At 42.8% G+C, this 27,237-nt stretch overlaps 1 protein-coding gene across 1 annotated transcript in view; it reads right to left on the bottom strand.

The window, feature by feature from the left end:
• The window catches only part of LOC124607216 (ATP-binding cassette sub-family G member 1), a 485,230-nt gene that overhangs the window by 347,755 nt on the left and 110,238 nt on the right, over positions 1–27,237 (bottom strand). The window contains exon 3 of the mRNA XM_047139486.1: positions 6,251–6,371. Within this exon, the coding sequence (XP_046995442.1) occupies positions 6,251–6,371 (121 nt within the window). The remainder of the gene's footprint in view (positions 1–6,250; positions 6,372–27,237) is intronic.

Raw genomic sequence — 27,237 nt, 5'->3', positions numbered from 1 at the left:
ATGCACCGAAAACAACAAAAGTGGATCGTTCGCGACGCACTTTCAAGAAAATGATGTCTCCTTTCTTTGGCTACACCGAACATGCCGCGACCATTGTTTTACAGGATCGAAGAACAGTTAGCGCTGAATGGTATACACAACAATTTGTTTGCAAATCATTGATGAAATCAGGAAATAAACTGAAAAGTCGCATTATACTTCATCGTATCGTTGGCAGCTGTAAAAGCAAATAAAATGACGATATGTTAGAAAAAAGAATTAAAGTTTTGTCACACGTACTTACCTGATTTACAGCCTAACTTCTTACTTTTGGTCCCTCGGGTCATACAAAAAAATCCGTGGACAGTTATTTTCATCTCCTCAAGCAGCTGTTGAGTCCTCAAGTGCTATGATTGGATAGAAAAAAAAATTGTAATTGGTTCGAACACGTGCAAAAGGTGTAAAAATCTCAGAGGCGAATATTTTGAGAACCAAAAAACGATTTGTACAAAAATGTTTGTCGTTCTTATCCTTTGTAAAACTTTTATTTTGAGCAAACAGTGCACGTCCACATCGCTCCCTAAGTACTGTATCACAGTGGTTTGCAGAACGCCGTGCGTACGTAGTGCTACATAGTACTGAGCAGGTGTCTCTAATTCAGTTCCTGATGAGTGTATCGTAACCAAGATCTGCACGTCTGTTACCATTCATTTAAGGACCGATACAGGAAATTACTGGAGCTAGCAGAAGTGCTTAATACTTGTGATTTACAACATGTTTCCCGAATTATAACAGGAAGAGGACAGTTGAATCTGCAGATGAGTTGGCACTGCGGTGAAAGCTCACTTTGCGTCTGATCCACTGTGTTCCGTTTGTATGCTGCTAAGGTTCGATAATAGAATACCGAATGCAGAATGATACGATTTTCGGTCTCTTAATTTCGTAAAATTCACGTCGTGTTGCACGTGTTTCCCCTACTCACCATAATACCTACATCTCTTTCGTTCTGGCTGAAATGTGGCTGCCTCACATCGAATACATTATACAGTATATGCCATGGCTGTAGGAAACCAGTGAGCCACGAACGTCAAGGCCATCCACAGGTCTGACGCCTGCCTATTGCAGACTGATATGCATTTAGGTGTCCCCTGCGCCGTTACTTGCACAAAGTTACGTGACACGTCTATCAGGTATTGAGGAACATGAGCGCTACACTAAAGCTCTGTATTTGTGAAGGTAGTCAAAGTGGCCCACGGAACAGCGATTTCACACATTTTATATCCCCGAAAAGAGGTCATCCTGACAGCCACTTTATTTCCGAAAGATTACTGCTACTCTGCACTGTGTGGACGCATACTGAATACCTGTCACGGCTGTATGGTAGAGCGAAAGTTGTTTCTTTTGCCTAAGCTCACTACCAGTCTGAAGGGCAGATTCTGGCGCTGTGATCTGGAATTTGTAAACTGTGAGATAATTCCTGAAAAAGAATGAATACTTCTATTCCTGCACCATCATGTAGATAGAAGTGTCATTGTTTTAGCTTAAAGGGAATGAACTAATGCTGATTTGTGGTTAAAATTCCTACGATGCCACGAAAAAATAATCATATATCGTTGAATTACATCGTGACTAGCCATCTGGGCGTAGTATAATTGCCTATGTAATCCATTAACACCTTGAGGTCTCTACTGTCTGAGGTACTGGAGATGTCGTGCGATGACGTGGGTTCAGTTTCGCTTCTCACGTGTGTCTAGTTTCATTACCACACAAAAAGCAGGATATGCTGAAGATTCGTCAAAATTTTGGCATTTCCTTGAAAATGCAACTAAAATTATAACGTGAACATGATTTAACATCAAAGCAGCTAGATGAATAATTTCATCGAAACCGCAATTTTTTAACACACTCATCAAAGACGTTTTGCATCACCCCGGTTCCCAGAACGCCTGCAGATAGACATTGACTGTGGATGTTGCATCACAGACACAATCCCTTTGACTGTTCAGAGATGTCACTAAACCCGCCAAAAGATGTAAAAAACGCTGATGAGCAGGGCATATTAGACGGAGGGAGTCCGAAAGCCGATCACTTCCAGTCATTCCACCAGGAAGGAGGTACACGACTCGTGTTGTCTGTAGTTTAACCATGTCTCCACTGTCAATACCGCGGTTCTATAGCGCCCGCATTGTTACTTTGTGCCAGGAACGGCTCTCAATAAGGGAAATGTCCAGGCGTCTCGGAATGAACCGAACGATGTTGTTCGAACATGAAGGAGATACAGAGAGACAGGAAATGTCGATGACATGTCGCGCTCAGGCCGCCCAAGGGCTACTACTGCAGTGGATGACCGCTACCTACGGATTATGGCTCGGAGGAACCCTGACAGCAACGCCACCGTGTTGAATAATGCTTTTCGTGCAGCTACAGGACGTCGTGTTACGACTCAAACTGTGAGCAATAGGTTGCACGATGCGCAACTTCACTCCCGATGTCCATGGCGAGATCCATCTTTGCAACCACGGCACCATGCGGCGTGGGACGGATGGGCCCATCAACATGCCGCTCAGGATTGGCATCAGGTTCTCTTCACCGACGAGTGTCGGTATATGCCTTGAACCAGACAATTGTCGGAGACGTATTTGGAGGCAACCCGGTCAGGCTGAACGCCTTAGACACACTGCAGCAAGGTGGAGGTTCCCTGCTCTTTTGTGGTGGCATTGCGTGGGTCGACGTACGCCGCTGGTGGTCATGGAAGGCGCTGTAACGTCTGTACGATACGTGAATGCCATCCTCCGACCGATAGTGCAACCATATCGGGAGCATATTGGCGAGGCATTCGTCTTCATGGACGACAATTCGCGCCCCCATCGTGCACATCTTGTGAATGACTTCCTTCATGATAACGGCATTGCTCGACTAGAGTGGCCAGCATGTTCTCCAGACATGAACCCTATCGAACATGCCTGGGATAAATCGAAAAGGGCTGTTTTTGGACGACGTGGCCCTCCAACCACTCTGAGGGATCTACGCCGAATCGCCCTTGAAGAGTGAGACAATCTGGACCAACTGTGTCTTGATGAACTTGTGGATAGTATGCCACGACGAATACCGGCATGCATCAATGCAAGAGGACGTGCTACTGGGTATTAGAGGTACCGGTGCGTACAGCCATCTGGACCACCACCTCTGAATGTCTCGCTGTATGTTGTTACAACATGCAATGTGTGGTTTTCATGAGCAATAAAAAGGGCGAAAATAATGTTTATGTTGGCCTCTATTCGAATTTTCTGTGCAGGTTCCGGAACTCTCGGAACGGAGGGGCTGCAAAACTTTTTTTGATGTGTGTATAAAGGGCAGTCAAATGAAAACAAGAAAGATGGAAAAAAGTAAGCAAACTGTTTATTATTTCTCAAGCGATCGCCCTAACTGTTCACTCATTTACTCCACTGTGTGACAAGATGGTGAGTGCCTTCTTGGAAAAAGTATGCGGTTGTCTACGGAATCTTGATTGTATCCAGAGGTGCACATCTACGTCAGAAGCAACTTGACGACCCCGAATATCTTTCTTCAAGGCACCAAAAATATGAAAATTGGATGGGGAGAGATCAGACTGTATGAAGGATATGTAAACGCTTCCGAAAGAAACTTCTGCAGCGTAGTGGGACGAATATTGGCAACATGTGAGCCCGTCCACATTTTTCCATGAAGGCACTGACAGTCTTGTGTCACGGTTCGATCGATGTATTAACAGTTTCGGCTATTAGTTTTGAAACGATGAACGGTTTACGTACTCTTTTTTCATCTGCATCGTTTTCATTTGACTGCACTTTATATTTGCAGTCCCAAGTTTTCTTTTACCTTTCCTTTTTATGCCTTTTATGAAGACGTTAATAAATACAATATATTAAGCATTATTTCGGTTTATTAGCACTGTAAGTAAAGTAAAGATTAAAAGTGTAAGCAATTACAAAAGTTCCCGCATAGGCAATCGACCTCACGACCCTCGGATTACCGTTTTGTTGTCTTGCCGCCGCCGCGAGCGCTGCCTGTTAAGTGGAATAACAAATGGCTGATGTCTCCCCCGAACCGCGCTTTATTTTTATTTTTTTTATTTTTTTCCTAAACGTTTGGTCTCTGGAGCTGCCACTTGTGTCAGATTCAATTCTGGCCAAGCCTTGCATATACCACAAATTTCGAGGAAATCGGTGGTGATGATGCGGTGTGATGGTTCCCTTTCCAATAATGCGGCGCGAGATAAACAATATTTTAGAGTCCGGTTGCAGTGACGGAGAGGGGTAGCGCATTGATTGGTACATTGGTTTCGCTTTCGAGAGGACGACGGGTTAAATCCGCGTCCGGCCATCCTGATTTAGGTTTTCCGTGATTTCCCTAAATCGTTTAAGCCAAATGCTGGGATGGTTCCTTTGAAAGGCACAGCTGCTTCTCTTCCCCCTCCTTCCCTAATCACAGTTTGTGCTCCGTGTCTAATGACCTCATTGTCGACTGGACGTTAAAGCATAATCTCCTTCTCCTCCTCTGATTGACTGATTGGAGACCAGGCAGCGGCTACACGAAACGGCAGAACTCGCAGCACTTGAAGAAGACGATTGGGTCGGTCGTCGAAAGGTTGTGAATGAAATGGAACGACAAATCAGTTGAACACCCGGAAGCTCACCACTGATTTGTTGTTTCTTCTGCAGATGTCCTTGAGCCGTAGTTGTGTCCGGCTCTTCGAAAAGCGCGCCAGGCGGAGTGCTTTCGCTTCGTGTCTAGTGTTTGCGATGGCGCTTTCGGTTTGGCGCGTTGTTTGGATCGCTACCGCCCTCTGGCGGGAGGTGGAACATGTGTACGGTCGCGAGACGATCGAGGGGTATGTACTGGGCGGTTACCGAGAGAGATGGTGCCTTACCCGCATGTACGTGGCTTATGAAGCTTAGAAGCCGTGGTGCAGGAGATCAACGCGTGGGACCGTGTGTCTTCTTATCGGCCATTGAAACCACTGGCAGCGGTTGGCTCTGACGAGCATAAGAAAGTGCAACGTGTTCCCGGCGCTGTGGTGGAGTGTGAAAAATTGAGTACTGTTTATATATATATATATATATATATATATATATAAGGTTTTCTCAAGTTCTAGTGAAGTGTATGAGTTTCTTCACCAGTGGTTTTGTTGGGGGTCTTCCCACCACAGTTTTCGTTTGCCTGTCCGCAGGAATGTGGTAATTGCTTTTTGGTCGGGCCGTTTCATTCACACACCTTGATTGGGTGATGTAGGGTCGGTATCGAGTCTCTGTGGTTCAGAGTCTGTACAGGCACCGCCATTGCTACATCTTCTGGTTTTGGGTAACTCGGGGAGATGGTGGCTTGTAATGCAAGTTTTGGGGCTGATCTGCTGTGGCCCTGTAGACCACCAATAACTATTCCGACTATTGTGATCTGGGCCCCTTTTGACGTCACTCCACCGAGCTAAGGATAATTTTGTTGGGAACTGCCTTTAATGAGAAGGTTAGTATGCTGGCTTATTCACAGTTATCTTGTAACAACTGACAGGTGTAATATAAGTTATTTAATTGGCAAGAGACAACTATTTTAACTTTAGTACAAACTAGCTACTTAAAGGGTTTTTTAAAGGAATTGTTCTCTTATATATGTAAATGATAAGTTTAAAATCTTATTATTGGGAAGTTATTTACGTCACACCTTGCAATCTCCTTTTCATAAAGGAAATTTGTCAGCTATTGGAAATTGCTTTTGAAATTGTTTTTTTAAAAACATGCCAGACTTAAAAATTTATTATTGAGAAAGTTAAAATAAAAAGGCATCTTTAGCAGTGTGTGTTTTTTCACCAGCACCTTCTGGCCCCTACTTCCACGACAACGCTTTGGAATATCATGTGTACTTGAGTTGTTGTTTGTGAACCGTCCTAATTGATGGTTCAGTCCTAACGCCCCTCCATTTAATTGATGGCCTTTCTAGGACGGTAGTGTGGCGTAGCGTTCCTGTCAGTCTTTGCTGCCGTTCTTCCCGCTGCGGTACGAAAGCTAGCAATGCTCAGCTCTAATGTAGTTGCCGTTGGTTCACTCAAAATGTTTGAAGAGAAAATCTGGGGAGTATGTGAAAGGCACGCCATGCTTGGCGGAGAAGCAGGTGTTTGCGGGTATGAAGTACGTGTGACGTAAGAGAGTGGTGCAGCTCCAAGTGCAGAAAGCGGCGAGGCGCGTGTCCTCGTTAGCGCGTTCTCGTCGCCGGCTGCCGCTCGCCGCAGAGCGCTCACCTGCAGCCGGAGAGGACGTCCAGCAGGCTGCTCTTGCCCGCGCCGGATGGGCCCAGGATCGCTGTCAGCCGGCCAGACTTGAAGGTGCCGCTCAGCCCGTGCAAGATGGTTTTACTCGGCTCTGAAACAGAAATGCCCGTTGTGTGACTTCTCAACGTCTTGCTTTGCACTTGGCGGGTGAAATAAGGTAACTAAGACGTGTCCATTAGGGTCTAGACTTGGACATCGACTTAGGTGCTTCCCCGTCACTATTATGTGGACTACAGTGATAAAAGTCCTTAAATCTCGAATGTACTTTACGGACTGAAACATGTATGTCATCGGAAATATTTTATTCCCAGTACGTCTCCCGTTTATCTTGACCACCAAAAATAACTTTTTCTCTAGAAGCAGTATAAACAGTCGTATCAACCCACACGTCGATCAGCCCCATAACCACCTTGATTGTCTTTCTCGTATCTCTCTTCGATACGAAGTTATAGCCTAATGCTCAAGCGGATCGAAAACAAGAATCCCGACATATTACACTGCGAATTTCTGCCCGAATTTTCATAACCAAACGAAGCGTGCGTAATGGACATATGGGATATCAATTTCACCAGCGTGAGGTCTACTTCTGCAAAGAAAGACCTAATTCCCTGAAAGAAATCATCGCAAATAAGAAAAACGTAATTAGTTGTTTGGCACAAAATTGAAACATTCGATGAACAGCTTTGTTAACTATGTAAATAAGGTGTCAGGTCGGTCGGGGTGGCCGAGCGGTTCTAGGCGCTTCAGTCTGGAATATCTCGGCCGCTACGGTCGCAGGTTCGAATTCTGCCTTGGGCATGGATGTGTGTGATGTCCTTAGGTTAGTTAGGTTTAAGTAGTTCTAAGTCTAGGGCACTGAAGACCTCAGATGTTAAGTCCCATAGTGCTTAGAGCCATTTGAACCATTCGAGATGTCAGAAAGTTCATCCATTCAGGGCCTAGGTAATATACGCATAAAAATATAGTGGTGTGATATTTAATTAAATAACAACATTCTAAAGTAAAAAAAATTGAAAATTTATTTAAGCTTTTGTGAAATAATTTGACTAAAAGAAGAAATAAAGTAGATTACAGAAACATTTGATGCGACTTCGAATAATACTCGAAATCATGTACAACAAATGAAGGGCCCACTGAGAATCTGAATTTCAATGTTTAACATAGCCTCTCTTTCTTTCTTTCGCTTGTTCCATGTTCCGGCAGGGAAGCAGGGTCGGCATGGTTAATCGAATTTGGCAATTTTAGATTAAGGGGTGGTTGGATACCCTTCCTGCCACCACCCTGTACCCCCTGGGACGGAATTAGTGCACCCCAACTGTCTGCGACTAGTGTAATCCATGGAATAGTGCGAAAGTGTGCAGGTGTCTGCGGGCCGTGTAACTCTGGCGGGACATGGGGACCAGCCCGGTATTCACCTAGGGGGATGTGGAAAACCGCCTAAAAACCACATCCAGGCTTGCCAGCACACCGTCCGTCGTCGTTAATCCGCCGGGCGGATTCGATCCGGGGCCGGCGCGCCAACCCGAGTCCACGAAGCAGCGCATTAGCGCTCTCGGGTAACGTGACGGGTAATGTTTCACTTAGCCTCTTATAACTTTAAAGCGTACTGGGCGATATTTCCCTGTTGGATTATATAGGCTGCTTAGCCTCATTTGCTGTACGTCATTTCTAGCAATCAATCAAATGTGCGTCAAATGTTTTTATAAGCTACTTTATTTCTCAGTTTTCAATAACTTATTCCACAAAAGATTTGACCTCTGTTTCCAATTTTAAAAAAATTTAAATAGCGTCCTATATTTTTATAAGGTACTCGATCTCTTCAAGACCTGTTCAAAAACACATCACAATTGTTGTATAATGTGTCCAAATTTAGTGATTTGCGATCTTTATTATTACCGTCCGCGTTCGCGTAAGAAGCCAAAGGCACTTTACACGCGAACTTAAAAATTTTTGCGCCCTCCTCTTTTGCTCTCTGCATTACGAATACTACTATATAATGTGAACGAATATTTTAGTATTCCTACTCTTCTGCTGATGTTCAGCGGGTAAGCAATCATATGAGATACACGTATGATCTTCAGATAAAGATACTACTGTCATAGCTGAAATTCACAAATGATTTTGTTGATTAATCAACAAAAAACATTTGTAATAACTGAATCTTTCATTCTAATAATTATTATTTAAGAATATTTTAATTAATATGAGAAAGAATCTTATTGTTGAGGAACAATGTACTGTGCAATGTATTTGTTTTTCCATCCGCCGTGAAATTAACTGATTGAGACGGTTAACGCTCATTTTAGTTTGGCGAAGTTCGAAACCTACAAGTTCGTGATTTGTTTCAAAGATAATTTCGTTACAACTTGCAAATTGAAGGGCACGCTTAAGTGTCGTATGCCGGCAGATAGAAAAAGCAAATATTCAGTCACTTATTCAGCTTTTAAATATACTGTATGTTATACAGTGTACCATTCGCTTAACATCACTTTATCAAGAACTTAATACAAAACTGACTGACTCTTCTATAGTAAGATATAGTGCAGGTACCCGGAATAACTTAACTCGTCCAGTTACTGAGGTTGACAGCAAACAAATGGAAACACAAGAAAACTGCATACCTATCATTCAGTCAATAATCTCCAGCTAAAGATTTATGGGAGTACCAACGAAGAGAGGTCGTTTATGGAAAATGTAAGTGAATGGAACAGTCCATTTGTTTTCTATTAACTCCAGCAAGTGGACGAGTTACGTTATTTCTGGTACCTGCACTATGTCTTACTATAGGAGAGTAAGTCAGTTTTGTGTTAAATATTTAGTGAGTCATGTTTAGATGAGTGATAAACTGTGATCCATTTATGAATAGCTATTTAAGAGAGTAAGTGGATTACCGAAAATGTAAAGGGTGCTATTTAAAAAATACATTCTACTGCTTACATCTTCGTAACGAACATAGATACTGGAAGATAATCACGCTGGTTATTGTACCCCTGCAAGCTAAACAACAAAGTCTGATGTATTTTTTGTTTGGATATGGACAAAATGTTATTTGCGGTGGTCAAGATAAATGGGACACCCTGTATATAAGATCTGTTCGAAAATTCACTGTCCATTTTGACGGAGCCAACAACCAATATATCTCGTTAAGCAAGCAGTTGTCGGAAAGGCATACTGGGTGAGTACTAAGGAGGCGTATGTCCGTCCATGTCTCGTTAGACCAAAGTTGATTTGAGGTACGTAGTGTTCTGACGTTCTGACGTCTACATTGAGCCGGTAAACAAACTGTACCGCTGTAAAGCCTCCTTGACTGTCGCAGTACATAACATGGAACACTAGACACGTGTCGGCCGCTGTGGCCGAGCGGTTCTAGGCACTTCAGTCCGGAACCGCGCTGCTGCTACGATGGCAGGTTCGAATCCTGCTTCGGACATGGATGTGTGTGATGTTCTTAGGTTAGTTAGGTTTAAGTGCGAGGTGCATTCAAGTTCTAAGGCCTCCGATTTTTTTTCTAATTAACTGCGCACCCGAAATCGATGAAACTGGCGTTACTTCTCGACGTAATGGCCCTGCAGACGTACACATTTTTCACAACGCTGACGCCATGATTCCATGGCAGCGGCGAAGGCTTCTTTAGGAGTCTGTTTTGACCACTGGAAAATCGCTGAGGCAATAGCAGCATGGCTGGTGAATGTGCGGCCACGGAGTGTGTCTTTCATTGTTGGAAAAAGCCAAAAGTTACTAGGAGCCAGGTCAGGTGAGTAGGGAGCATGAGGAATCACTTCAAAGTTGTTATCACGAAGAAACTGTTGCGTAACGTTAGCTCGATGTGCGGGTGCGTTGTCTTGGTGAAACAGCACACGCGCAGCCCTTCCCGGACGTTTTTGTTGCAGTGCAGGAAGGAATTTGTTCTTCAAAACATTTTCGGAGGATGCACCTGTTACCGTAGTGCCCTTTGGAACGCAATGGGTAAGGATTACGCCCTCGCTGTCCCAGAACATGGACACCATCATTTTTTCTGCACTGGCGGTTACCCGAAATTTTTTTGGTGGTGGTGAATCTGTGTTCTTCCATTGAGCTGACTGGCGCTTTGTTTCTGGATTGAAAAATGGCATCCACGTCTCATCCATTGTCACAACCGACGAAAAGAAAGTCCCATTCATGCTGTCGTTGCGCGTCAACATTGCTTGGCAACATGCCACACAGGCAGCCATGTGGTCGTCCGTTAGCATTCATGGCACCCACCTGGATGATCCTTTTCGCATTTTCAGGTCGTCATGCAGGATTGTGTGCACAGAACCCACAGAAATGCCAACTCTGGAGGCGATCTGTTCAACAGTCATTCGGTGATCCCCCAAAACAATTCTCTCCACTTTCTCGATCATGTCGTCAGACCGGCTTGTGCAAGCCTGAGGTTGTTTCGGTTTGTTGTCACACGATGTTCTGCCTTCATTAAACTGTCGCACCCACGAACGCACTTTTGACACATCCATAACTCCATCACCACATGTCTCCTTCAACTGTCGATGAATTTCAACAGGTTTCACACCACGCAAATTCAGAAAACGAATGATTGCATGCTGTTCAAGTAAGGAAAACGTCGCCATTTTAAGTATTTAAAACAGTTCTCATTCTCGCCGCTGGCGGTAAAATTCCATCTGCCGTACGGTGCTGCCATCTCTGGGACGTAATGGCAATGAACGCGGCCTCATTTTAAAACAATGAACATGTTTCTATCTCTTTCCAGTCCGGAGAAAAAAAATCGGAGGCTTTAGAACTTGGATGCACCTCGTAGTTCTAAGTCTAGGGGACTGATGACCTCAGATTTTACGTCCCATAGTGCTTAGAGCCATTTGAACCATTTGAACTAGACACGCAGAGAACTGTGAAACATGTTTACAGTGCAGCTGAAGGTAATGGTCAAAGAGGTCAACGAAAGTACCCCAAATGTCCGCATCGTGGCACATTTACTGCAATCCACGTTCGATTTTGCAATATCGACACATTCGTGGAAACAGGCCTAATGCAGTAAGGCCATGGACGGCGCGTACACCTAAGCTCTGAGTAAGACGTGCTGTTATGCTTTGAAAACAAACCCGAGACAAGTACACAAAAAACTGCCACAGTGTTCTATGTTTACCATACAGCGAAGAGGGTGTTGCTTGGTAGTTGCTTCATCCTGTCCGTCCTGCCGGAGTACAGGTCCTAGGACTAGATGATTACCCATCTCGGCTTGAGCCCGTATGCTAAGGAAGTTCCTGAAGTTCTTCTGTATATAGATGAGACAAATTTTTCTCTGCAAGGCATGTACTAATGTCATAAGTCACAACTGAGACTGTGGGCGAATGAAAACTCATGTACAACATTTATGCGATGTTATCAGGGATAATTATCAATAAACTTGCCCGATAGTATCACGTGTAACTACTTTCTTGGAGCCTACATGCTGTCTCCTCGACTCCCGCGCATGCGCACACACACACACACACACACACACACACACACACAAGTCGTTCCCCCTTAAGAAGAGCGATAAAACAATCAATTTTTTGGCATTTTCTTTTTTCACTGCAGAAACATCTCATGTACTCGTTGTGCTTCTTCTTCCCCTCTTCTGTCCACTTCTTTTCTGTTCTTTTCGGGTATATGCTCTTTCTCTAATTTTTTTCTCTGTATTTTTTCTTTTCTGTCGTATCTTCTGTGGATATGTTTAGTTTCTTGAAGTCTTCCATGGTTTCCTTTGCCCAGTTGGTTTTGACAGTATTAATCGTCACTATGTTAAAAATCTTCTTGGCCAGTCTGTTTTCATTCATCTTATGTATTTGTCTGTAGAACTTTGCCCCTATTTTCCTGATTTTCTTTATAATCGTCTGTACCTGTTCGTACAATTTTTTTTGTAGGTCTCCTTATCAAGATCCCCTCTCTCTCTGAAGAGGTAAGTAGATCTTTCTACGTACTTTCCTTTCTTGTTTTTCCATCTCTTTGTTTTTTGTTGTTCCCTTTATTACTATTGTTTCTGAGACGTACAAAGGCTCTGGTAAGTCTACTGTACTATAGTGTCTTAATCTGGCACTGACGAAAATACTTCTTTTGTTGCAACGGTTCGACGTAAGTCTGTATGCCTTTGTGGTTTTGTGGTCCTTTCTTCATTGGATGTCGTATTTAGCCCTGGTTCCTGTATAATCTCTCCCAAGTATTTAAACCTTTCTTCTTGTTTTATCTTTCCATACTTAGTTATCAGGTGGTGTCTGTCTATGGATTTTGTGATCATTGTACTGCGTTTTGTCATATGTGATTTGTAGTCCTTTTTTGGCTGAGATTTCGTGTAAAAAAAACCAATACGGAGGAACAAAACAAATATTTTCTCTGTCTGTCATTAAGAACAAGATAATGTGATTTAGATTTTAGCCTCTTCAAAGTTTCCACGCCTTTGCCCTCAGAATAGCTGCACAAACTATTGGCATTCTAGAGACAAGATTTTGTAGTGTTTTTGCAGATATTGCAATCTAACACGTCTGTGAATTATTCCATAGCTCTTCAGCATCAGATGACCTCAATTTTTTGACCTTCCTGTCTAGTTCATTGCATAAGACTTCAACGCAGCGGATTTACCATCTGTTTTAGAAATCTACAGTATCATGGAAATTGTACAGCAACAAATAAATAATTCACGAACACAGAAAAGTGGAAATAACATATGCGTAATTTTACGAGAGACAAGTTGCAATTAAGAACCGTGTGGCAGACAGATTCAGATCTGCCAAAAGAAACTAGTACACAACAAGACGTCGGTAATCAGTTGTCAGTCAAGTCTGTGCTTGTCGGAGACTTTGTTGTTCTACAACAGAGTGGACAGAGATGGCAGCAGTAAGCAGCGAAGCAGACGGTAGAGTGGAAGCTGACAATGACGAATTTGTTTCTGTACGTGGAGTACACTGTAAGTTGCTGCAGAATGGCTACATTAATCGTTATTTTTATGTGTGCTACTCGTGGATCTGTCGGGTTTACGGAACTTTTCTTTGGCAATGTGGTTTTCACAAGTGACTGTGAAAGCCATGGACGGCGTTACACTGTATTATTGTAGCCACTTCGTAGCTGTTGTCTTCCATCACCTAGTGTGGCATTTTCTAGATGAAGAGCTTTCCAAAGCAGGCTCGTGCTAGATCAGACGGCGCAGAATGATAAATTCCAGCTGATGTCTTTAGTCATGGATTTTCCAAGTATCAGACCAATTTATTTTTAATTTATTAATCATCATATTCATCCCTTTTTTTCTTGATCCAATGTGACTGTCTACACTCGAGACCTGTTATTTTCGTACTTTATTAATTTTTATCTAGTTTCTATGTCATCACATTTTAAATGCACTCCATCCCTTCTTACCCAGTTTTCATGTGGTTCGGGCGGCACTTTCATTCAGTGGACTCCCTTGATGACACCTGCGAGGAAAATTATGTGTATAAGTGATTATATGTATTAGAAGTGCAGTTTCATTGGTGATAATATGCTTATGTGTTGAGGAACACATAGAGGTGTTCAATACTTGAATTTGTGCTGAATGATTCATGCCGTCTCGTCCTATTTACGCTCTGTAAGACAAGGAACGAAAAGTAACTGGTGCTGGCAGTAGCGTCTATATAATCAGTAGCAGTGCTAAGACATTAAGGGCAGTTTAGAAACACGGGAGACAGAGCAGTGTTTCTGTATTGGAAACGTACTAGGCTTTAGACTCTTACTGCAGAAGTATCACCTTGGAGCAGCAGCCTTTTTATCTGACATTTATATAAATAGCTAAGGCGGAGAAAAAGTAAATCTCAGGGTCACTCGAAGGTTTGCCACCTATCTCCCCACTGCAGTACTTCATGGTATAAAGAGCATTTTATCCCACCTGCAGCTTCTTTCGAACGATGCCCATGATCTACAGTTTCACCAGCTTTTACGTTTCTTCTAAATTACGTAATCTAGAGCTCTTTTGTTTGAGGGCTCTTTTTTCGTCTGTGTTAATCTAGCTTCTGATGTCTTACTTGCATTTGTCTTCCTGTGAGGTATTTCTTAGAGTGCAGAATTATATCACTTCTTTTTTAAGGTATCTTTTTCAAGTTAAGTTACTCGTTGTTCACTTATATCTTAATTCTGTTCATATTCTGTGCGCCAGTGTGTGTCACGATAGAGTCGAAGTTGGATGCAGGATTGAAGGTTTCAAATCCCAGCTAATTTGCATATTTACGTTTTCATCACATACTCTGAATAAATACAGGACTGGAAAGGATCGATAAACCATAGTCTTTTATTTCCATCATATTTTTTGCTATTGTGTCGACTGTCCCATTAAACACACAGATCTATAGGTCTTCTCTACTTTCGGTCAGGGAGGCTAATCCTTCTCCAGTCTCTAGCGTTGTTATCTGCTCAGTTACAGTTTTAAGATCTCTCACTGGCGCTGTACTGTAGCCTATTCATCTGAGTATTCCAAACATTTTGCTTGTGCTTTCTTTGAGAAACAAAGTTTTTTCTTAAAAAGTTCAATCGTTAGTAAACGCAATGTGAAAATTACTTCTCCATCTTTTTTGTTCTAAAACCAAATTAATCTTCGTACAATATGTCTCTAATATTTACTTCTTTTTCTGTATACTGCACTAAACTGAGCTGCCATGTGTCATGAGGAAGGTCGTCCTGTTTCAAGACATACCGCGTGTTAAGCCCGAACGTTGCGTGAGAGGCGAGTATACAGGGTGTTACAAAAAGGTACGGCCAAACTTTCAGGAAACATTCATCACACACAAATAAAGAAAAGATGTTACGTGGACATGTGTCCGGAAACGCTTAATTTCCATGTTAGAGCTCATTTTAGTTTCGTCAGTATGTACTGTACTTCCTCGATTCACCACCAATTGGCCCAATTGAAGGAAGGTAGTGTTGACTTCGGTGCTTGTGTTGACATGCGACTCATTGCTCTACAGTACTAGCATCAAGCACATCAGTACGTAGCATCAACAGGTTAGTGTTCATCACGAACGTGGTTTTGTAGTCAGTGCGATGTTTACAAATACGGAGTTGGCAGATGCCCATTTGATGTATGGATTAGCACGGGGCAATAGCCGTGGCGCAGTACGTTTGTAGTGGGACAGACTTCCAGAACGAAGGTGTCCCGACAGGAAGACGTTCGAAGCAATTGATCGGTGTCTTAGGGAGCACGGAACATTCCAGCCTATGACTCGCGACTGGGGAAGACCTAGAACGACGAGGACACCTGCAATGGACAAGGCAATTCTTCGTGCAGTTGACGACAACCCTAATGTCAGCGTCAGAGAAGTTGCTGCTGTACAAGGTAACGTTGACCACGTCACTGTATGGGGAGTGCTACGGGAGAACCAGTTGTTTCCGTACCATGTACAGCGTGTGCAGACACTATCAGCAGCTGATTGGCCTCCACGGGTACACTTCTGCGAATGGTTCATCCAACAATGTGTCAATCCTCATTTCAGTGCAAATGTTCTCTTTAAGGATGAGGCTTCATTCCAACGTGATCAAATTGTAAATTTTCACAATCAGTATGTGTGGGCTGACGAGAATCCTCACGCAATTGTGCAATCACGTCATCAAAACAGATTTTCTGTGAACAGTTGGGCAGGCATTGTTGATGATGTCTTGATTGGGCCCCATGTTCTTCCACCTACGCTCAATGGAGCACGTTATCATGATGTCATACGGGATACTCTACTAGAACATGTGCCTTTACAAGTACGACACGACATATGGTTCATGCGCGATGGAGCTCCTGCACATTTCAGTCGAAGTGTTCGCACGCTTCTCAACAACAGATTAGGTGACCGATGGATTGGTAGAGGCGGACCAATTCCATGGCCTCCACGCTCTCCTGACCTCAATCCTCTTGACTTTCATTTATGGGGGCATTTGAAAGCTCTTGTCTACACAACCCCGGTACCAACTGTAGAGACTCTTCGTGCTCGTATTGTGGACGGCTGTGATACAATATGCCATTCTCCAGGACTGCATCAGCGCATCAGGGATTCCATGCAACGGAGTGTGGATGCATGTATCCTCGCTAACGGAGGACATTTTGAACATTTCCTGTAACAAAGTGTTTGAAGTCACGCTGGTACGTTCTGTTGCTGTGTTTTTCCATTCCATGATTAATGTGATTTGAAGAGAAGTAATAAAATGAGCTCTAAGATGGAAAGTAAGCGTTTCCGGACACATGTTCACATAACATATTTTCTTTCTTTGTGTGTGAGGAATGTTTCCTGAAAGTTTGGCCGTACCTTTTTGTAACGCCCTGTAGAGACAACATCTGAGAAAACTGCTACAGACACGTGCTTAGTGAAGATGACAGCCGCAAGTTAGCCGCGTCTGAACGCAGGATAACAGCTGGCACGTGTTTGGAAACATACCAGAGAATAAGAATTCGGATTTCAGAGTTCAGCAGTGTCTCTAGTGAATTCGACGAACGAACGTGACGTCACCTACACAGAGCCACATGGAGCGGTCAAGGCTCTTGTGTGACAGAGATAGCCACCGATTTCAACGTGGGGTTTCTGGAAATCATTACTATCGCGACGGTACGGCGACGAGAGATACCGACAGGCTTCAGCAGCTGATACCGACTAGTGTTCCTTTGCCTTTGTCTTTGTCTTCCTTTGTTGTAGTTAGCAATTTAATAACGTAATATATCAGTCTGGTCTATCGATAAATTTGAGATTAGTCAACTCCACGCTTCTTGGTAAATTAATTTATAAAGTTTTTCTCTTTCTTCAGAGGTTCAGAGTAACAGTTAAAATAATACCTTACTTGCTGTTTCACCCTCGACATATGTACTTCTGAAGGAACAATGAGATTTCACTCACTATATCCTCCTAATCAACAATATTCTGTGTATGTAAGACTATTCGAATCGACACTACGTCAAATTTTGCTGTTCTCGCTCCGAAGGTGGTCAGGATGCCACTATGTGTGCGTTATTCTCGCTGATCGGTACTTGCGTGCCAGCAGAGGACTATTTGCCACTCAGTGGCGTTCTCCGACTGCAGAGTTAATTACGCAGGACGTTTGCCGTTCGCTGCTTCGAGGCCTGCAGTGGTAAGTGGTATCAGGAAATACCCCGCAAACCGCGTGATTTGCAACTGTGGTGTTCCCTGGAAAAACATACAGAAGTGTTAGCGTGGCGTGAAGACCGCATGCTAAATTCTCTTCTTGGTTCGTGTAAGTGTGACTGAAACCTGATTGTATAGGAGATCATGGTACCGAGCTGTGTCACTAACTGGATACATAAATTTATTAAAAAATTGATGTTATAAATGTAGTGAAGGCAATGTTAAGGCGAAAAATTAGGAATTAAAGATGAAATATCTAGGCGCAGTACAGGGTGAGACTACGTACTGTTTGCTGGAAAATCCTATTGAAAAGAAGGGGAGTTTTCACTTGAAACTGCATAAAGTCTTTTACATGTATCTGAGGCTTCCTCTGTATAAGGGGAAATAAGTTTCCGTTTGAAGGCCGAATAGTCCAGAATCGGTATGCCAAGCAGACAAAATTGCCGTTAGCATTGACGCAATAATCCCACAGGTTCAACAGTTTGAAGATAGCGGTTTGGTAAAACTCCGTGTCTGCTGCGTGAAGTCCATAATTGCCTGCTACACATTCTCGTCCGACACGAATTGGCGATGTTACGAGGCCTTCTTCAAGCGATCGAAGGCGCTATAATCGCTTGCGGAGGGATCAGGAATATAGGGCGGGTGTTCGAAAGTCACTCATTTGCTATAAGGGAGCGCAAGTGTTTTCATGAAGCTGCAGAACCACTTGTCGCGCACCAGCGACCCTTGGTTTTCCATTCCGAAACGGTGGTTTTCGACAGACATGCTACCTCACACAAATTCTACATTCTCCGACGGCTTTCTACCGGTGTTCGTCCCTCAGCAGCCAAGAAAAGACTAACAGCACTTTGATCCTGTTTGTACGCATTTGGTAATAACATCGCAACAGCTAACGTTTCCGAATTTACCACAGGCGTGTCGGAAGGAAGCTAATGCCACACTGATCTATCGCTTACAAATCAGTGCTTACATATCCTCACCGTAGTCGCGCTGTGTTACATATACGATGCAGTAAAGCTCTCAAAGGAAAACTTTGTGATCACCCGTTACAACTAATTTCTTTCCTTTTATCATGTATACGTACACTGAAGTTCACATGTTGCAGATTTGTGGTTACTTTGAACTCTGGGACAAGAAGTATTATCTGCGATGTTTCAATAGAGTTTCTCTGTTTTTCATTATTTTGGACACGAAATCTTTCTGCGACCACGTTTGGCTCATATAATTTACTCTTGTCTTAGTTGCCAAATTTTTTTATTTTTATTCCTGACGCATTTCACTATATAGCATACTCAGATCTTAACGGAATGGATACGCACTATCTAGCCAAAACTGAACAGTCTTACTCAACATCAGAGGCCAAACAACAGTTCCCGATCTGTGAAGGATAAGCACTCTCCTCTGTCGGCATGCTGGATATATAAAATACCCTATACGTGCGGTAAGATCTACAGTGGAATTACCAAAAGAACGTGTATACACAGCTGGAGGAACATAAACACTTTGTCGACGACGGGAAAGCAGAAAAATCAGGTTACCAGAGCATCCTCTTCATTCAGGAAACATGAAGCTTTCCGAAAGCAGAATTTTATCTACAGTAACGGCCTATTATCCACGACTATGTAAAGAAGCCAATGAAATATATAAACATGACGATAATCTTAACAGAAAAAATTAAGTCATGAAACTTAGTGATATTTCCATAGTATTTATGTTGCTCTCCAACTCTCGTCCTGTCAGTCGGCGAGAGTCTGCAGAACCGGACCTCTGAAGATGTACAGCGCAGCGCTGGACTAAGTATTAGGAACGGAAAAGTTTCATGGATCGCGGCCACACAACGCAGAAGACTCGCCTGTTACAGTGTATTGTTCTCAAATGTATCAAAAGACTCTATGTAACGGAAGAGGACTGTCCAATTATTCTTGTTGCGCTACTTTTACATCACCCTGCTGTTTACACATCATGCAAATGCTCTTGATACAACTGATGAAGGTTTTCAAAAATCCAGCGTTGATTTTTATGCGATTTAACTTACGCACATGCTTCATTACAGAAGTGAGCATTTCAAGATCAACATCTCCGTTATGCCACACCTTCAACACCCGTTTGCAGTACTGACGTCGAGCAACAGTACCTGAATTGGTCAAGCGACTCACTACCTTTATTTCCTTAGGTTTTAAATTGACTTTGTGCAAAGGTCTGTGAAGAGACGGTACTAGACTGAAGGGCAACCTGCTGGTAAAAAATCTTGGTCTTCTTCTCAATGTCGCTGCTAACTCGGCTAGTCCAACACACCCACCCTCTCACCCAGCAAACCCCCCCCCCCCCCCACGCACACACACACACACAGAAATTGTGTAGGTCATGATGGTGATGTAAGACTTCTTTTGTGCAGTTTATTTACAGTTGTTACTCTTTCACTGATTTACTGCCATAATGTAATCGAGCACTACGCCAATTTGTGCACAGTATGTTACAGCTATTTATGCTGAAGGTCCACTGCCAATTCCTCCATCAAGCCCGCTCCTCTGCAGCGCTCCTTCTACTTCGCTAGTGCTTTCTGGCGCTGAGGTTTTCCTGCACACCACAACGTCATCATGGAGATCTCCATGCAAGCCAATAGATTAGACACAAAGTGAATCAGAAATCGACAGACTTTCAGAGGTTGTGGCATGGACCAAAACACGAAAAAATGTTTAGTAAACAGGGACTATAAAATTCATACATTAAAAACTATGAGCACTTGTTCGTCTTCGTTACCGTAAAACACACCTCTTCTACTGAAAGCTCTTTGCTTTCCATATTTTGAGAGGCGGTACTATGGGCCAACAGAAGAAACAAAGAGTCCAGTAATCAAGGGCTCTAAAGCGCCTACATTAAGAGATAGGAGTAGTTGTTCCTCTTCGCTACTGTGAACCCCATCTCTTCTACAGAACAATAGCTCTTGAGATGTGCACTTTAGAGCCCATATGTAATGGGAATTCTTTGCTTATTTTGGTCCTTACTACCGCCTCCAAAATTTTTTCGGTAGAGTTCTGATTCAACCTGCACCCGCCAGGTAAGTCGAGAGCGCTAATGCGCTGCTTCCGGGACTCCAGTAGGCGCGGGCCCCGGATCGTATCCTCCCGGCGGATTAACGACGAGGGCTGGTGTGCCAGCCAGCCTGGATATGGTGTTTAGGCGGTTTTTCACGTACCATTAGGTGAATACCGGGCTGGTCCCCACATCCCGCCTCAGTCACACGACTCGCAGACATTTGTACCACGTTCGCACTCTTTCATGATTTACACTAGATGCTGACAGCTGGGGTACACTGATTCGATCCCAGGGGGTACGTGGTGGCGGCAGGAAGGGCATCCGGCCACCCCTTCAAATTAACCTTACCAAATCCGATTGTAACCACGCCGAACCTGCGCAAACTGCGGGATAAGGCGTAAGTAAAAGAAGAAGAAGATAAGTTCTGTTTTAACCTGGTTATGTCGTGAACAGTTCTAGCTTTATGAAATTCCCTTGTGTTACGTCCGAAGGTACTGAGTAGGTAAAATAAAACTAACTCGGGAAATATTTACAATAAGACCGCCGCAGAACTGACCTACATCAACGAACATCACAGTAGGTGCTGGAAATGGCCGCCTTTTGACGTCGATGCAGCGCTATGCTCGATGTCTCAAACTGTGAGACACACGAAGCAGTTCTGTCTGACATCCAGCAGCAATAGCATGCTCATTTTTCTGCTGCAGCATTTCCAGTCTGTGAGGGTAATTGAAAACAACTATCTCTGAGGTAAAAATCACGGGGAGAGAGAGATCAGACGACAGGTGTGGCCTCTGTTGATTGTCGTCGCCTCACCGAACCTCTCATGCACTCATGACAAAATTATCAAGATGGTATCTGCTGTTGCTCCGTTTTGCTGTAAATGCACGTAGAGCCTTTCATCTTCTGTGAGTTGTTATTCATATGTATTAAACTGTAGTTAACAGTTATTGCAGTCTGTATTTTACAGTGTTTGTGTAGTTCGATGCAAATGCCTTTCAGACATGCATGCATGCATGTCTCAAGGAACACACACTCCGGAGAATCTACAGCCCTATTAAATACATGAAACATAACTGCTTTGGCTGCCGAGCACACTAGGAAGCATGGATCGGTCCTGGAGGAGTGTTCGGATAGCCGAAGTTGTTAAGGCGACCACTCGCAATATTCAGGAAATCCGGGTTCGAGTCCCGGTCCGACACATATTTTCATGTGTTTCAAGTAAATGGGGTACAGCTGATGTATAATCGTATTCGCAGTCTGCAAATACATTTCATGTACACTAGTTAGTACTGACAGTTTGGTGAAAGAATAGTCTTGCAATGGTGTTTGCATAATCTTGAAATTACGCAACGCCTCTTCAGAGCATTGATGGTCATTTTCAGATACATAATAACGCATATCCTGTTAGTTCATATACCCTAACACTCTGAACCAAGCACAATGTGAAGAAATGAAAAACTGAGGATCCAAAAGTACTGAACCCACTTCATTCAGAAGCCACCGGCAGAACTAAAGACGTGAAAGTTCGTCTGGAAGCTTTAACTCAGACGCAACACTAATTGTAAGTACACGGATGCAAGTCATTTTTGATAATATTTCGACCCGACGCTCTCTTATAACCCAGTTGCACAGACAAACGGCGTTGAGATGTCATCAGACTTTGTTCCAGATTTTCCTTCACTCGAGCAATGTTCTCTGGTCTTTGAACTCTATTCGGATATTTACATGTTTTATACGCTACAGAACCCACTTCACTCCATTTAGCCACTAGGTTTTGCATTGCAGATTTTCCTGTAAGTTTGCCGAGATACTGCCAGTCTTAATCTCTTGTGCACTATTTTTTGTTGCATTCATCTACACACTAAACATGTCTACTCCTTTCTCTCACACAAGCGTAACGACAACACAGCAAAGTGCTCGGGTCAGAGCATGAGGGAGATGCGTGGTGCATCTAAATCGCAGCTTCCAGTATTTTCTATGATGGACAGTCCTTGTCTTCTTTTGTTTTAGTCATCAGTCTTCTGACTGGTTTGATGCGTCATTAGTCTTCTGACTGATTTGTTGCGGCCCGCCACGAATTCCTATCCTATGCCAATTTTTTCTTCTCAGAGTGACACTTGCAACCTACATCCTCAATTATTTGTTGAATGTATTCCAATCCCTGTCTTCCCTTACAGTTTTTACCCTCCGCCCTGTTTGTTAACACTGGTTGATTTCGTGCCAGTTTTATTTACTCTAGACCTTTTGCTGATTTCTGCTTTCTAGGAACTCCTGATTCCAAGCATTCCATTGTTCACTAGGCGACAGGGTGGCAAGAAACACGACATGACCTTTGGCGCTATCCCTCTGGATATCATGGACGAAGAAGCGAGCTGAATTTCACAGCTGTTTGCGAAACCCATGTTGAGTGCTGCAAAGGAGATTTCCAAAACGGTCATAATACGTGAACATGAAGCATGTTCATAATTCGACAATAGAATAATGTCAGCTTGTAAGCCTATATTTAGGCGCATCCCCTACTATCCTTTTGGACATGGAGAATGGCCTGTGCTTCAATCGGTTGAAACGTTTCATCGCGCCAGCCAACGATACACTATTGGCAGATTTTTTTTAAAAATGAAAAGTTACTCTTCAGGAATATCCCAGAGATGCAGTTGAAATGTGGAATTATAAAGACAGTAAGGCAGTAAAAGAATCCAGAAATCACCAATCAGTACGGACTTATTTATGTTTTACATTGTGACGAAGTAAATCAAGTGGAGGTACTAGATTCACATATACCTTTTCGCCCATCTTAGCTGTGGTTCTCTCAGATAACATGATTTAGCCCACACTAAGGCTTTAATAACCATAAATGTAACTGCAGTAAATGAGCCTTACAGTCTGCGCGCGATAACTTGGCGTAAATTCCAGATCTAAGACTCTTGTCAGTATCTGTTTTGTAAAGTGATCCGATAGCGTATGTAGCGTGGAATTTAAATTTGTCACTGCCACACATACCACCAGTAGCATTAATATATGCGTGAAACAGACTGAAATTAACGTTACTGTATGCCTTGCTAAGCTGCTAGAGCTGTTCATACAATAGTTCAGAACGCAGTGAAATTTCAAAACAGTCAGACCACTTCTACCACTTCTACGTACACCCTTCGCAATCGTTAATAGAGGTTAGTCCGTCTTGTTGCTCAACTGGATGTCTGCACGTGCAGTCGCTTAGCTATTTTTCTTTCAAAAGCTGTTACATTAATTCTGACCTGTATTGTTGTTGCATCAGCTCGCGTGTGTGGCGCCGTTTTTGTGTCTAATGAGTAGTGCAAGGACACCCACACACCCACACACCCATCCGCCTACCCACCCACCCACATACACACACACACACACACACACACACACACACACACACACACACACCAGAGAGATACAGCGTCTCAGTAACTCTGGAACCAGTGTCTTTCTTGCGGGAAAAGTGCCGTGAGATGGCCCCGGAGGAACTCTTACGAGAGCTGAGGGAGTCTCAATTCCCATGCCGTTACTTCTTTATGATGCCAGCAGCCGCAGGTTTCCGTTGCTGGCTTTCTCACACCTGTGTGCCACCTATACGACTCTGGCCTGTCCATGTCTCATTACCCAATCCTTTTCCACTGTAGGAAATAATAAAAGGAACGTTTTATCTCCCAGGTGGCATGTTTTTATCTTGTCTGTTTGCTGAAGGCCGCTGAAAGTTTCCTTTTCCTCTCAGAGTGTGATATGAATCAGAGACATTTTAGTAATTTAATTAGCGTCGCTTGTACTTCGCTCCACAACTTCCTGTATCGTGGGGATCTTTCCATCTCCATGACTATTATCTATTGCCTACACTTAGAATTTTTATGTATTGCTTCTCTCTACAGAGTTCAGTTAAGTATTGCGAAATTTCTTTGACACAAAGTCAAGACATTAACATACATTTCAGACACACACTTTCAAAACATAAAGGCACGACATAGGTTTCGTTCGCTGATATGTCGATTTCATTTAATAATACTATTTGGGATATTAAGATATATGTGCCAATCTTCTGTAAATGCAACAGGTAAGGCCATCTGTTAATGGCGTAGGAAACCATTTGTATACACATTTTCCTTTTTTTTTTGTTTTTTTTTTTTAAAGTTGTAATTATAAATATTATTATTTTCTATATTCTCTACAGCTAAACAATACACAAATAGTAGTAAATTTATGAGAGAAACGTATAAAATATGCTTTTATTACGTCTGCAAGAGAGGCAAAGACTTCTTTTATTGTAAAGAAGCCGGTGGACTGCCTGGCAATGTGGCGGTATGCGTTGCTTGGAATGCAGTTGTATGAAAACGTACTATCTGGAAGAATGGAATGGCTTGACATAATAACAGTGACGACGTATCAGAGAGAGAAGAAGAAATTTATTGCCCTATAAAGGCGCCAAAGAGATGCCAGTAAAATCGCGACATCCATGGCAACAATCCAGCTAAGTTCGAAAACGTGTTGTAAAGTGCAGCTTCTTATTGAATATTGAAACACTTATTTAGTCATAAATTCATTAAAAGACAATAAAATAAATTACATTTCTTTTATTCTATGACCTATAAGCGTAAATCAGTAGTAAATTTGGCACTTAAACTGGTATAAAGTTTCTTCAAGAAACACTCTTCGCCATTGCAGTAAAAATAATAGATTTCAGTAGTTGCACCATTTCAATAGTTGCACTGTGTTTACTGTGTTAATATCAATGTTTTTTAGTGTAGGTCGCATTAATGAGCGTGTGACTGATTACTATTATTATTAAGACACCATGTTATTATGTAATGATCTGTTACAATATATGACGTAATGAGGAATACCTCCGTCACCCTTCAAATTATCGTCAATTTTTTTTCTCTCTTATAAAATTATAGTTTCAACGTTCTGCAAACACACCCGTAAGTTAGATTATACAACTGCGTGTGCTTGCAGTATATTCGTTATAGCACGGTGTTGCGTAGTCCAATGGATTCACGGCCACACCTCTTAAACAGGACAATTAAATAGTAAATCCTGACAGCCATGTTATAGAAAACGTTTTTATACACTTGTTCACTTTCTGTTCTCTCTAGTGCCTCTCCATGTAGTATTATATCTGCGGTCTTCTGTACCACGCTGAATAGGTACCTCTGAGTTTTCCAAGGCCCATGTTCTACTTACATGGAATGCTGTGTATCACACACAGTTCAATTTCATGAAAATACACTGAGTGGCCAAAACAATGGTAAGGTACTGGACTTGATGTCGGTCGTAGGCTGTTGAGGCCTACACGCTGCACTTCAACACTTGGCGGAGATTGGTCCCACACTCAAATCGTTCCTGTCTTACCACAGATGGTCCACTGTCCCTTAAACCGCGGTCACGGTGGCTCCGATATCGGTGAATCTTGCCGACAACCAATATCGACCGAAGACAGCCTATGTTTTCAAATCGGTACACCGCCACGTGCACAGTCAGAATGCAGCCGATATCGCTACCTAAATGCACAAACTTCGGTTGACAACCGGTGAAGTTCAGATGAGGTTTTTTTTCTACGCTAATACTGCCCAGCGTTTTTAAACTCCAAATATGGCCTGTGGGACGCTGATAAGTTCAGACCAAGAAAGAAGTCTGTGACATCCTGAGAATGAAAAATTTCATAGTCGGGTATAGTACGGAATCTGTGGACTGAAACTGCAGCTTTACTGGAAACCACAGGTAGGCAAAATTTTTATCTTTTGGCGTAAAGTATAATCTCAAAAATAATTCGTTCAAGTGCGAATGGTGATGTATATTACACTCAAAGCTACCGGAGCTGATCTTTTTTGTTGAGACATAAAGGCTGCCAGTGGACATTGATTTATAACAATGTGGTAAGTTGAAAACTTGTGTCAGATTGGGATTCGACGTGGATCTCCAGCTTTTTTGCTTGACAGTTGCGCTAACCACTACGCCATCCGGACACAGCGGTCAACACAACTGCAAGGACTATCGTAGCACATATCCCATAAGACCAAAATACCAGACACTACTGATGTAGTGCCTCTGCTCATTGGCCTCATTATTCGCACATCTCGCCGATTCCCATAAGAGTTAAGGCTCAACGTGCACCTGTGCTGAAGGGATAATTGGCCATCATCGCCTTAATTAGATATGTAGTGCCTCTTATTTAGGACGTGCACGAAAGAACAGACATCATTTTGATCCTGCGGCCACTATGAATCAAGACACAAAGGAATTAAAGACATCAGCTGCCCGTGGGCAATGATTTATGTCAAGGGAGAAGTTGAAAACATTTGTCTGACCGGGATTCGAACCCAATCTCCTGCTTGCTAGGCATTTGCGCTGACCACTACACCATACGGATACAGTCGTCACCACAACCACACAGACTACCCTAGCAAACTTCCCGTCAGATACCATTTCTCAACTTATAGCACATTCTACAGATTAAGTACCCCTGCACATTAGCTACATTTTTGTGTTTTGGTAGGTGGGTGTTAGCTGTGTACAAATTATTATTACTGCTTACTCGCGGTTTTAATACCAGGAGGATGGTGATTCTGTTACATGAAGTGGTTTGCAAATGCATATGTGTTTCCACTTTTCTGTGTTTCATACGATCATATTATCTTATTCTAAGATTTATGTTTGTCTTTCAAACATACGCTGAATGACAGTCATTGAAGGTTAACTTATATAAGTCTTTTTTTACTGAATATATTTGAAATTTTCCAGTGTGTTAGAAAATCATGCCATCTATTGTCAGCACGAATCATCTCGTATATCTAATAG

Source organism: Schistocerca americana, chromosome 3, assembly GCF_021461395.2.
Source record: "Schistocerca americana isolate TAMUIC-IGC-003095 chromosome 3, iqSchAmer2.1, whole genome shotgun sequence".
Classification (NCBI taxonomy): Eukaryota; Metazoa; Arthropoda; class Insecta; order Orthoptera; family Acrididae; genus Schistocerca; species Schistocerca americana.
Note: the sequence above shows the minus strand (reverse complement) of the source record. Positions and strands in the feature narration are given on the sequence as shown.